The following is a 13,053-nucleotide window of genomic DNA, read 5'->3' on the forward strand; positions in this document are numbered from 1 at the left end:
GCTGGCAGGCCAGTCGGTAGTCCACGAGCCACAGTTCCGGCTTTGACTCCCCCGAGTACTTGGTGATGGTAGTCGGGGTTCGGAACCGGGTTGGGAACGGCGCCCGTCGTATGGCACGGCTGAAAGCTTGCGGACCGGGTGGTTCGGGCGAGGTGCTCCGATCCTCCCCGCTGTCGTAGCGTCCCCCTCGCCTGAGGTGGTAGCCTCGACGCATCTTCTCGTCGAGGTGGGCTCGACGGTCGCAGCGGTGGTGCTCGTTGCCGAGGTGACCCGGGGCCGCAGGCGTTGTGTTCCGCGTTCGCCCGGTGTGGACCGAGGCTTCCCGCATGAATCGGGAAGTCACGACGCGATGCTCCGGGGGGTACCCCTGCCTTCGGGAGGCAGAGCTTTCGGCCCGCCGGACCGCGGCATGTTCCAGGAGATTCTTGAGCTCTCCCTGGATTCGCCGCCCCTCGGTGGTGGATGGTTCCGGCATCGCTCAGAGTAGTATCGCTGCTGCAGCCAGGTTCTGGCCGACCCCACTGGAAGCTGGGGGCAGCCTCGCCCTGGCATCGTCGGTAATGCGGTGCTGGACGTCCTGGGCCAGATGACGCGCTTCTCCGGCCGGTGCTCGGCCTGCCCACTCCTGTCCGATATTTTGCCGAAGCTGCACAAGTTGTCCTGCTTCCTCATCGAGCCTGGCCTGCATCTCGCGGATTTGCTCGAGCTGTGCGTCCTGACCCCCCGCAGGGACTGGGACTACAGCTAGCTCCCGAAGGATGTCAACGCGAGGCGCAGGCCTAGGGGGATCACCGTCCTCCGGCATACCAAGATGGTTGCCTTCGTCGAGACCCCCTAGATCGACGTGGAAGCATTCGCGAGTTGGGCCACAGTCCTCGTTGCCGAGGCTGTGGCTACTATCGGAGCAATCGGAGAGGCAGTAGTCACATGCGGTCATGAAGTCCCGCAGGCACTGGGGTCACCGAGCCTGGAGAAATCCCAACCAGAGTCGGGCTCGTCATCTTCTTCGGAACCCAAGGGCCCGTAGGTTGAGACGGCCGTCAGTCGGTCCCAGGTTGACCGCATATGGTACCCCGGAGGGTTTGGACATGCCTTTATGAAAGCGTCCACCGAAGCGGGGTCGCTTGGTGGGTCGCAGCTGAATCTAAAAGGCATAGGATGGGAAACGAACAGTACCTCTTGGTCGACGGGTGGTGACGAAGTCGCGTCAGGGACGGACTGCACCGTTGTCTCATGTACGAGGCTAACGCCCAGCAAGTCCTTCGCGAGCGTGCTGGTGTCGTCCGTCTGCTTGGGGTTGGCGTGTTGCGGGGAAACGACGCTCGTCTTCGTCTCAGACGCGAGGTCAACGCCCGACGTGTCCCCCGCTGGGGCGCCGGCGCTGTCGACTCGCTAGGTGCCGCCTCCTGCTTGGCCATGCCTGCCCCGCCTCCTCCTCCGTCGGCGGGGAAGGTGACGGGACAGACCCGGATGTTGCTCTTCCGCCACATGGGGAAGACGTCGTCGATTCCGCCACCGGCGGGCGGGCAGACGGCCGCCATTGTCGTTGTCGCACGGCGGAGGAAGGAGTATCATGTCGTAGCTGTCGTCGAGGGATATGAACTCAAGACTCCCGAAACGGAGCATCGTCCCGGGTTGGAGAGGTTGTTGGAGACTACCCATCTGGAGCTTGATGGGAAGCTGTTCGTCAACACGCAGCAGGCCCCTACCTGGCGTGCCAACTGTCGGTGTTTCGACCCCGGGGGGTCCCTGGACCGACGAGTAAATTGTCGCTGCGTGTCCCAGCCCAGATGGGTCGGCGCGAGACGGAACACAAGGGGGGAAAACAGTAAGGGGAAACCGCGGCCTTCGTGTTGTCCTGCGCCTAGGGCGGATGCGTTTGCAGTAGGGGGTTACAAGCGTTCGCGAGGGAGAGAGAGAGAGACTGTCCGCCAGCCCGTTCTCCCGCGCGGCCACCTTCTCGTGCGAGAGCCCTGAACCTTCCTTTTATAGACGCAAGGAGAGGGCCCAGGTGTACAATGGGGGTGTAGCAATGTGCTAATGTGTCTAGCAAAGGGGAGCCAGAGCCCTATGTACATGCTGTCGTGGCTGTCGGAGAGGTTTTGGCGCCCTGTTCATGTGATGTCGTGGCCGTCGGAGGAGCGCTTGAGCCTTGTAGGAGCACAGCTATCGGAGCTGTCGGGTCCTTGCTGACGTCTCCTTGCTTCCGTAAGGGGCTAAGAACCGCCGTCGTCATGGAGCACGCGGGGTGCCATCATTACATGTTTTACCGGGGCGAGCCAGATGGGACGCCGGTCTTGTTCCCCGTAGCCTGAGCTAGCTAGGGGTAGGGTAATGATGCCCCCCCTATGACGTGGTCGGTCCGAGCCCGAGGTCGGGCGAGGCGGAGGCTCCTCCGAGGTCGAGGCTGAGTCCGAGCCTGGGGGTCGGGCGAGGCGGAGACTGTCGTCCGAGGTCGAGGCTGAGTCCGAGCCCTAGGGTCGGGCGAGGCGGAGTCCGTCTTCCGAGGTCGAGGCTGAGTCCGAGCCCTGGGGTCGGGTGAGGCGGAGTCCGTCGTCCGGCGTCGAGGTTGAGTCCGAGCCCTGGGGTTGGGCGAGGCGGAGTCCGTCGTCCGGCATCGAGGTTGAGCCCGAGCTCTGGGGTCAGGCGAGGCGGAGCTTCCTATGGCGCCCGAGGCTAGACTTAGCTGCTGTCAGCCTCACTCTGTCGAGTGGCACAGCAGTCGGAGCAGGGCAGGTGGCGCTGTTTTCCTGTCAGGTCGGTTAGTAGAGCGGCGAAGTGACTGCGGTCACTTCGGCCCTGTCGACTGAGGAGCGCGCGTCAGGATAAGGTGTCAGTCGATCCTTGCATTAAATGCTCCTACGATACGGCCGGTTGGCATGGCGATCTGGCCAAGGTTGCTTCTCCGCGAAGCTTGCTCGAGCTGGGCCTCGGGCGAGTCGAAGGTGTGTCCGTTGCTTGAGGGGGACCCTCGGGCGTGACGTGAATCCTCCTGGGTCGGCTGCCTTTGCCCGAGGCTAGGCTCGGGTGAGGCGAGATCGTGTCCCTTGAATGGACGAAGCCTTGACCTGAATCGTGCCCATCAGGCCTTTGCAGCTTTGTGATGATGGGGGTTACCAGCTGAGATTAGGAGTCTTGGGGGTACCCCTAATTATGGTCCCCGACAAGAGGCAACGAACCACCAATCCATTACGATGCCAGCAAAGAAAACCAACGCTTAAGACACTATTGGAGACTCGCGTAGCTATTATTTGAAGCTTATTAATTTCTTTACTGTGTTCCACGAACAACAAAGGAGCTACGACACTTCTGGCACTATCCTCAAACCCATATGGCGCGTCGTCAACCCAATTTGCCAAGTGTCAATCTCAATCTTCCAAAAAAAGGAAACTAGCTATCTAGAGGAAACTAACTATCTCTATCTAGAAGAAGCTGAGAAAAGGTACTGTTGTCTATGAAGCAAGGTCAGAATGTGCCGCTAAGATCACAGACAGGCTATGATAGAGTTATCTCATTTTTGGGCGATTTCCTTGGTTTTGCTCAAGTTAGTGGGGTTAGGGCTTTACTTCATTGATTTTGTCCTTCTCTTTGTCATAGATGCCATAGAGGTGTATGTATTATGCATGGCAAAGAGAGTACTTTAAGGATATGGTGAAGTTTGACACTGTCGAGATCTCTGTTTACAAGTCATTCGACTAATCGCTATTAATCGCGATTGGTCGGGCTGGTCGCCTCAAAGTGGTCAATTAGCCGGACGACTCGATCAGACTTTCTGGTCGTCCAATTAAGCGTCCAGATCGTCGATTAAGCATCCTATTAGAGGGTTTCTGGTTGTCCAGTCCTATGGTGGCTAGGGTTTACTATTGGGCTTTTATTGTTTTTCGGCCCATCTACAGTCACATAAACAGTGGCGGTCGTCCAGTGCAACTGAAACCCTAGTCGTACCCCAAACCCTACCTGCGCCCCTGCCCATCGTCTAGTGGCGGTTGTCCAGTCTCTAGTGCATTCACCGGTGCCTCCTCTAATCCACCCGCGCTGGCTCCACATCCACTTCCAGCATCTCCAGGACTCCAGGTCACCAGCGTCGTCTCTAGACCAGCACCAGTGACGAAGACGAACTGACGACTGACGAGATGAGCTCGTCATCTAAAGGTTGCCCCTGCTCCCCTCCTCCCCCTTTTCTATCATCATCGGCGTCGTCTCTATTTCTTGCCTTCTTGGTTCTTACCATCACAACACCAGTGCATTCTGCAGTCTCTAGTTCTTGCCTTTTTCTCTAGGACCGATTAGTCATCCTAATCGTTGCCCTAATCGTGATTAAGCGCCTGGTCGGTCCTCTGGGACGACCAGCTGGTTGCCACACTTGAAATCAGTGGTTGAGATCCATGCCGTTGAAGGAAATAAATAAAGGGAAGTTCTATCAAGGCAAAGAGTGGGACAAAATGAGGGCAGAATAGAGTCAAAGTTGGACGCTTCTATTAGTGCAATCAAAGCTTTGGTTATACAGATTTAGTTAGTGTAGTGTTAGCACTCACGTTTGTGTTCAAGTGAATGTAACCAACTGTTTTGTAATGCTTTGGATGATGAACAAGAATGAAAATTTTAGTGCACCAAAGCACTTGTTATCAAGTTCAGATAAACATGTTTTACACCCTCAGATCAGCACTTATAACGTACAAAGTGCTCACCTTCTACATAGAGGTAAAGCTAACAGAAACCAGTAAAGCTAAAACAAACATAGAGGTGTTGCAGCTAGAATGTAGAAATGAGACCTTACAATGTCTCAGAGAGCTGGTTTGGGACCAGAAAAATAGAGGGGATCCAAGAGGATTTCTCCCCATAGATCCCCTCCATTTCTCCAGTCACCAAATTAGCCCCCGAAGCTTTTTATCATGCAAGGTCTTAGTTTAGTCAATCCTAGCTAGCAGAAATCAGTAAAGCTAAAACAAACATACCTTAAACAACTAGGTATACAACCGTGCACAACAAGGTAAATTTGAACTTCTCATTCATATAAGGTAGCATAAACCAGTAAGGATAAAACAAATAGACCCAAAGCCACTAAGTATACAACTATGTGACAAAAAGGTAAATTTAAACTTATATAAGTTAATACTCACGAATATTTGTGCCTTTTGGTCCCTTGTTTTTTAAGGGGAAATGTTGTAGGGTAAACCCTTGCAATACGATTTTATATAATAAAAAATAGATAAATGAGATAACATGATCAAAAGAAACAAAGAAGAAAAGCGGTGGGAGAGGAAGGGGCAGGCTATTGAGAATTAGCCACGAAGTCACCCTAAGCCTCCGAGAGACACTAAGGGTGTGTTTGGTTTCGGGACGGCTAGGACAGGGACGTCCCCTGACGTCCTCTCTCGTCCCTCTAATTTTGAGGGACAACACTGGGATAATCCTGTACGAACTCTTGACCCTTAACCGAACAACCTTATTTGAGGGATCGTCCAATACCGTCCCGTACTATCATTGCAACCAAACGCACAGCCTAAACATTTGCATCTTCAGCATACCACTGAAGCAGCACTGCCCAGAAGAAACAGAAGGGGCAATGTTCCTGAAGATGAAGTCATTCATCTGGTTCCAAATACTCCAAACCACCATAGCCAAGATACCATGAAGAAATTGTATCGAAAAGCACCCTTGGTAGCCTCAATCATCAAGAAGAAATCTATATCATGATTCAACTGGATTCCCACGTAATTCCAACATTCTGAACTGAAGATGCAATCAAACAACAAGTGGTATGTTGTCTCTTCACAGCCTCGGTGATAGAGGATACAATTGAGGTTACTGCTAGCAGCCAGGAAACCTTTTCTTCTGAGAATATTCTTACTTCTGTCCCTAAAAACCAGCCAGACAAAAACCTTAACTTTCTTACAAACTTTGGACTGCCAAATCCAGTTGAAAGTTGTTGAAAATTAGATTGATTTGAAAGTTAAATTGTAAAACTTGGAGGAACTAAAACTGTCATTTCCCAAGGATAAATCCATTTGTCCTTGCCAACTCTAGAAGAGTGCAGCTGATCAACAATCTCATAAAACAATTGATATTCCTGAGTAGCCTGAGGAGAAAGGGGAGTGTGAAAGTTATCTTCCAGATTCATATTATCCAAGAAATTCTGAATAGAACAATCTTTTTTCCTGGCAAACGAAAAGAGGCTGGGGAAGGAACTTTTGGGGAGAAATTGTTCCAAACGTCCTGCCACAGAAGGATGGTCCTACCATCACCAACCCAAGGCATAGCCTGACTTCTAAAATAATCTTCCAATGTGAAAACATCTTTCCACCAGAAGGAGCCTTACTCATGGGAGGCGTGAGGAACTCGGCCTCAAGCATAATATGCATTCCAAACATGATTTACCCAAAGAATATCATGTCTGCCATAGAACTTATAAAGGAATTTGAGAAGGAGAGCTGTATTCTGAATCTTCAGATTAAGAACTCCAACTCCGCTTTTGTTCTTTGGACAAGTCACTTTGTTATAACAATTAACAAGTATAAATAAGTTGCTTGTATGGTTATATTGTTTTAAAAAAGGACTAATGACATGTTGGCTAATACACACAGGCAGAGAGTTTCAAGTAAAGGAAGTTACAAGTTCACAACTTGAAAGCTCATACTATACACAATATATCCTTTAACTTGTTACCACATCCATAATCTTTTATTTTCTGTTGGCTTAGGACATCATTCTGTTATCCAATTAAAATCTACGAGAACAATACAATATACTGCAGTGTATAAAAATATCAACATGACCAAACTTACAATCTTTTGGATACATAAAAAATCACAAAATAATTGCTAGACTACTGGTCTGGCAGATCTTCGTACAATCAGCAACAGAGATATGGGCATATGGATGCTGGCATGCTGCAAATCTACAATGACATCATTGAAATTGTTCAAAGATACATCCTCTGTTCTAAATTATAAGCTAGGTGCATAGTTTTGCTATGCACCTAAATATAAGATATGTGCAAATACAAAATAAAAGTGGTAAAATGTGTCTATCTAGAAAAGACAAAATGATCTACAAATTAGAATGGAGTAGTACCAATGAATACAGTAGTCCTCGAATACTGCAAAGCGACCTTGTATACCTTATTACAAATCAATGAATACACGCAGGCCGTCATGAGCCAGTTGTGTAGATATTCCTTCTCTATAATCAGAAAAGATTATGCATGAGACAAGGCCTTTTTCTTAGAGAAAATTAAGGAAAAATATAATTATTCCATACCTGATTGACCATTCGGCCAACATCTGGTTTTCTCTTTCATGCTCAAAAAAATGCCTCATTCCAATCAAAAGAGCTTGTTTAGGACGGATCCTCTTGATAGCATCAAGACTCTGCTAAAAATAGAACATTGGTTTCATGCTGAAGAACAAATTATTACTTTCCCCCACAAGAAACACTTGACAGTTTGTTAAGAGAATCTGATTAAAAAACATCAAGGAAAGTATCACTCAGAGTTAAATGACCTCACTCAGAGTTAAATGGGTGCTGGAAGAATCTCCCTGTTCAGAACATGAATTCCAGTCAGGCCATCAATATATTTGACAGCATTTGGACCTTAAGTATCAGATAATCAGCAATTTTTTATTCATCAATGACACGAAAATGTGGGACACTTACCACTCCATGCAAAGCGTTTGCTTCTAATATAAGAAGGTCAAGTTGTCCAGCACCAGACTTTGAAATAACTAGAGGCAGACAGCATCAGCAATTCAGCAACTCAGTGACATGGACCACTAAAATATACAGGTTTCAGCAACAACAATAGAAAAATAAACTTCTGCATTATCAACCACATTCATACATAATGTTGAGAATTTTGGATGCCACTGAATAGATTAGTATCATCTTCTGTTTCGTTACAAATTATGCCTCTAACATGTCAATGAAGAATGCCATGTCATATTGTTTAAAAATTCTCCTATCTATAATTCATAAGAACAAGTATTTCAATTGTCTAAAGGAAGGACTATGGATCCAGAATTGTTCTTTTACCGTTCTCAGTTTTAGGTAGAAATCTCGAAACATCAGATAAATATGCAACTCTGGCTCTCCTCCCAAATAAAAAGCCTAAACAAATATACCCCTCTCCGTGCATTACCTGAACATAGAATAGCAAGTTAAGTAACACCATTCCAGAAGGCAAATAAGTAACAAGATCAAATATTGCTTAACAACGCTGGTTGCTGTTACCGGCAACGGCACAAACTCTAGCCCTGATGCTACAAATGGTTTGTCGACATCATCCTCAATTATCTTCCAGTCAATTTTCGCGGCTTGGGCATCTTCATCACCATCCTCTGGCTTCTGCTCCATCAAGTAGGGAAATCTTCTTGCGATACTGTAAATTCAGTGCTTGGTATTACATGACACATTGTGTTGGTGACTAATGCAGTGCAGTTATTCAAAGGTCATCAGTGCACTAAGAAAGCATGAGGTGAAGGTGAACCTGTCCATGGTGAATTGTGTGAGAAAAATAGGAATTTGTTCAATGTCATTTCTGCCATTTCTTGGTTGTACCACCCAGACTTCATCAAGGCCTAAGACAGCATCCGCGTGCTCATGAGTCAGGATGATCTGCAGTGCAGAGAACCCTCTTAGTGCTGCTGTCACGAGAACTGAGGGTGAGCAACAGTTGTTTTCAGAAAAGAATGCACTGTTAAAAATCTCACTGAATTAACGGAAGGAACTTTGTGGTGGACAAACCACCGGAGGACTTGTTCTCTGAAGGTCTTGCCAATGTCAATTAGGATGTACTTGTGGGTTTCGTCATGGCAATAATCTATCAAGAGGGAGGTGTTCAGCCTGAGAGCAAACGGGGCATATGCATTTTGTCAGTACTAAGCACTAGTAAGAGTGTAGGATGTTCTATGACCAATGCACTTGTACGAAGGTTCTCAACTTTCCTACTATAAAATCAACAAAGTGCCATCACAAAGTTATCTAAATATATCTATATCTATTGAACATTAATATGTTGGGGGGAGGGGGGGTGTATATCTTCTAGGAGCAAAATTTTAAGGTTAAATACATTTTTCAACCTTTAACTTCCACGTTAGCTCTACTAGTTAGTTGCACATAGCTATGATTTCTATATATCATATAATAGACCTTGCTTAAATAAGATATTTATTCAAACACGATTATATTTTTTATTTTCAAATTATTTGTATATGTATATATTTATAATATCCCTCCTTTATATAACACAAAAGACATAAGTTGCGATGGTAGAAGCCAAGCGCTTTATACCAAGCGGACAGAGTTCGAATTCTTCACACCCTATTCTTTTGGATACTCATGCTTAAATACAGTAGAGATTTTTAAATGTAGAGCTACAAAAGTCAGGTACCAAAAACCCTCCAATCTTTGAAACCAAACAAATTTAGTCCTGTAACAAGTTTCAATGCTACCTTTATATTTTCTCTAATAATAACAAAAGAACTGGTTTATTTTCTAAAAGTTTGTAAATAATTTATCTTAAATAAGAAAAAAAGTGAAAGCAATACCAAAGTCTTTTTTCTAAAAATGTTATCTATCATTGATGCTCTATTTCGAGTTAGGTGAAACTTATTTATCCACGTTCTTGATGTTTTGATATGACCCGTAAAACAATAAAAAAAAGAAATAAATAGGTTTCAAATAAATCTAAATTGAGTGACCAACAAATAGATAACATATTAAAAAAGGGGGAAATGGAACTAGTTTCATGTTTATCTGATTCAAAATAAATTATTCATGATTTTTATATTTAGGCAAATTTTAATTATTTTCAGAAAATGGAAAACCACTTGGGAATCTAGCTTAAGCTGAAGGACCAAATTGCCCAGTTGTCATAATTAGAGGTTGAAAATTGGACGGTTGCGTAATATGGAGGTTGGAAAATTGACTTTTGCTAAATTTAAAACTGTATTTCTAGAAAATGAAACTTCAATTATTTAGAAACAAAAGCACCCCAAAAAATTAAAGCATTTAGAAACGGTTGCCAAATGCCAAACAAGCTGAAATTCTTCGCACGTAGAAGTACTGTGTGCACCTGTAGTTGGGGTTCCGCTCCGGAGGGAGGGAGACGCCCATCGAACAGACGCCGCAGGGCGGCGTCGACGGCTTGAGGAGGCACCGTGTGTCGGGCAACGAGCCGGAGCACCCCGTACCAAGGAAGATCAGCGACGACGATGAAGACTGCGGCTTCGCCGCTCCCTTGGTCGACGAATCGAACGGATCGGGCTCCACCGATCCCTGGACGGATTGGTCCTTGTTTGTTCCGCTGGGAGCTTGGAACACTGGATTCATGCCTCACGGGGGAAAATCTGGTCTGATTTTTTGCTCCCGATATTTTCCGGTACGGTCCTCCCACCTTGATGGGGTTGTTTCATGGTGACGCCGGCCGGCGGCGGGAAAGTTTTGTTTCCTGGCATTTGTTATTGACCTCGACAAGACTTCGTAAAAAAAATATGAGCCACTTGAGCCTTTTCTTTTCCTATACATGAAGCCCGAGCGCCGTTGATCTGGCCCGAGGCCTGTTTTCATGACCCAGTCCATGTCCGATTCAGCACGGGGTGATGGGTCCGGGCTAGCACGATACAGTGGATCAGATCGTGCCTAGACCAAAAGCCAGACACGTGGGCCGGCACGACACGTCCAGCTCGCACTAGGTCAATCTAGTAGCGGCCTGTATGGCCATATGGCCATATATCACAACCCCCACCCCCTCGCCCTCGACCCCTCCGCCTCCCACCCCTAGTCTCCCACTCGCACTCGGCCTCCTCCCCCTCCCTCCCCATCTCGGTGACTCCCAGCTCCTCGACTCCTTTGCCGCCCCGATCTGGCGACCTCGGCACGCCGGTGACCTCGATCCAATAGTCCAGCACCGACACCAGCTCCTCTCTCCCATCTCCCCTCTCTCTCTCTCATTGAACTATGTGAGTTCATGTTGTCGTCTAGTCCTCCCCCGCTCGCCATCGTTTCTAATAGTGTCTTCTCTCGTCTGGGTGGCCCCCGTATTCTCCAATGTCGGACTCCGGTAGCACAGGTAAACCCTAACCCTAGATCTCACTATTCATTAGTCATTAGTCATTAATGTGATTGTTTTGCTCTTTTGCGTAGGTCAATCGCCGATGTCTCTTCTTCCTCCTCTAGATTAGACCGGGGCACGACGGCTACGTGCACCACTGAGGGACGGTGCTGAAGATTGGTCGTCCACGGCGAAGGTCGCCATGGCGGATGATGATGATGACTATCTGCTCACCGGCAACACGACGACCTTCGCGTTGGAGGGCTTGTCCCCGATGATGAAGACAACATCCGGGGAGATGTTGCTGCCTTACTCTGTATCAATCTCAGCTCTGCTCCGATCGATGTCGACGCCGGCGACGGTGGTGGAGGGCCCGCAATGGCCACCGAGACTCCGGTCGGCTCCACCAGCACCGATGGTGTACTGGTATTGGCACCTCATCGATTGGTAAGTGCAAAGCTAGTGTCTAGGTTGATTTTGATGAGATCTTTGAGGAAGTGAATGGGTCCAATGTTCGAACTGCTGTTATTTGTAGAATGTGTAAGACTAGATTGTCTGCTAGATCTTCTGCTAGTACTGGGCATTTTCTTAGACACGAGAAAATTGCAGGAATAAGGTTGATCACGCTGCTAGGGTCCAGTCTCGGGTTGCTTTCAATCATGATGGTTCTCTGCATAATTGGGAGTATGATCCTATTGTTGCTCGAACTTAGTTATGTTGACTGATTGTTAGGCTTGACCTTCCATTAGGTATAGGTGAGACATAGACCTCGGAGGATTACATTGCCCATGCTCATAACCCCAGGTGTACCAAAGTTTCTAGATAGACCACCACTAGAGATCTTGGCAAGCTTTTCACTGAACGATGTAATGTGCTAATCAATTCTGTGTTGCTTGCTACTTCTTTGGTTGCATTAACCTCAGATATTTGGTCTGGTAATGCTAAGGAGGACTATATTAGTGTTGTGTGCCATTATGTTAATGCTGATTGGGAGTTACAGAAAAGGGTGATTGGTCTTAAGCTTATTGTGGTTAGACATACTAGTGAAAACATTGCTGAAAGGATTGCTATTGTTGTTGAGTATTGTCTGATTGACAAGATTTTCTCTGTCACTCTAGATAATGCTTCTTCAAATTCAAAGGCTATGGATACTTTGACACCTTTGTTTGCTGGTTATTTGGGTCCTGATCCTTCACCTAAATCTTAGGATCCTAATAGGTGTAACTACACTCTTATGCATCAACACTATGATTGTTATATTATTAATCTCATTATTAAATTTGGAATGAAGAGACTGAAACCTTTTTGGAAGATTTTAGAACTACAATTAATTTCTTAAATGCATCTAATTCTAGAATTGCAACATTTAAAGAGTACTGCAAAGCTAGGGGTGTTGGATTTGGCTTGGATATGGATGTTAGATGAAATTCTACTTATTTGATGCTTAAACACTTGGTCACATACAAGACTATTTTTCTGTCTTCATCAATTCACATTATGAAACACAATTGTTGCCTCCTAATCATTGGTATGTTGCTGAGAAGATTTTGGAGTTTCTAGAACTCTACTATGATTCTATAGTTGTTCTATCTGGTGTTCATTATCCAACCAGTCCACTAGTTCTTTACCATATTCTAGAAATTGCATCTCATTTGAAAGCATGTGAAAGATATGTGGATCTTAGACCTGTTGTGTTTCTAATGCAACTTAAATTCCTTAAGTATTGGAGTGACATACCTATTCTATATTCATATGCATTCATTCTGGACCCTAGAGCTAAGATGATATGTTTCTTTAATGTGTCGCATTTACTTGGTGACTGCACTGGTTGTGAGTACAATACTGAAAGGGAAATAGGGTTTAACCTTTTCCTATAAATAATTTTGGTGGTTGAATGCCCAACACAAATAATTGGACTAACTAGTTTGCTCTAGAGTATATGATATACAGATGCATAAAGGTTCAACACAAACCAATAAAAGATTGAAGAAAGGGTTCAAACT

The 13,053-nt window shown here is 46.3% G+C and overlaps 1 protein-coding gene across 3 annotated transcripts; it reads right to left on the reverse strand.

Moving 5' to 3' along the window:
• Positions 1-6,623: 6,623 nt before the first annotated feature.
• On the reverse strand, positions 6,624-10,522 carry LOC100277658 (uncharacterized). Of its 3 annotated transcripts, none has more exons than XM_020547611.2 (10): positions 10,073-10,522; positions 8,709-8,841; positions 8,486-8,613; positions 8,230-8,377; positions 8,032-8,137; positions 7,657-7,724; positions 7,503-7,538; positions 7,261-7,370; positions 7,121-7,182; positions 6,624-6,898 (listed from the first exon to the last, which is right to left on the reverse strand). In XM_020547611.2, the coding sequence occupies exons 1-9, from the start codon at positions 10,327-10,329 to the stop codon at positions 7,125-7,127; spliced, it is 1,044 nt and encodes a 347-aa protein (XP_020403200.1). In that variant the 5' UTR covers positions 10,330-10,522; the 3' UTR covers positions 6,624-6,898; positions 7,121-7,124. The 3 variants fall into 3 exon arrangements, 2 of the variants coding, with proteins under 2 accessions (XP_020403200.1, NP_001352269.1); NM_001365340.1 differs by having other exon boundaries at positions 6,689-6,898; positions 7,075-7,182; positions 10,073-10,387; XR_004855906.1 differs by lacking the exon at positions 6,624-6,898 and having other exon boundaries at positions 7,075-7,182; positions 7,508-7,538.
• Between the last annotated feature and the right edge of the window lie 2,531 nt (positions 10,523-13,053).

The sequence above is a fragment of the Zea mays genome, chromosome 2 (assembly GCF_902167145.1).
Source record: "Zea mays cultivar B73 chromosome 2, Zm-B73-REFERENCE-NAM-5.0, whole genome shotgun sequence".
Taxonomy (NCBI): Eukaryota; Viridiplantae; Streptophyta; class Magnoliopsida; order Poales; family Poaceae; genus Zea; species Zea mays.

Excerpts from the sequence above, each read along its gene's own strand:
- LOC100277658 (XM_020547611.2), bottom strand. The coding sequence starts at position 10,329 with ATGAATCCAGTGTTCCAAGCTCCCAGCGGAACAAACAAGGACCAATCC. Across the intron at positions 8,614-8,708 it reads AAGTTCCTTCCGTTAATTCA|ATCATCCTGACTCATGAGCA; the intron begins GTGAGATTTTTA and ends TCTGCACTGCAG. Across the intron at positions 7,371-7,502 it reads CCCATTTAACTCTGAGTGAG|AGTCTTGATGCTATCAAGAG; the intron begins GTCATTTAACTC and ends TATTTTTAGCAG.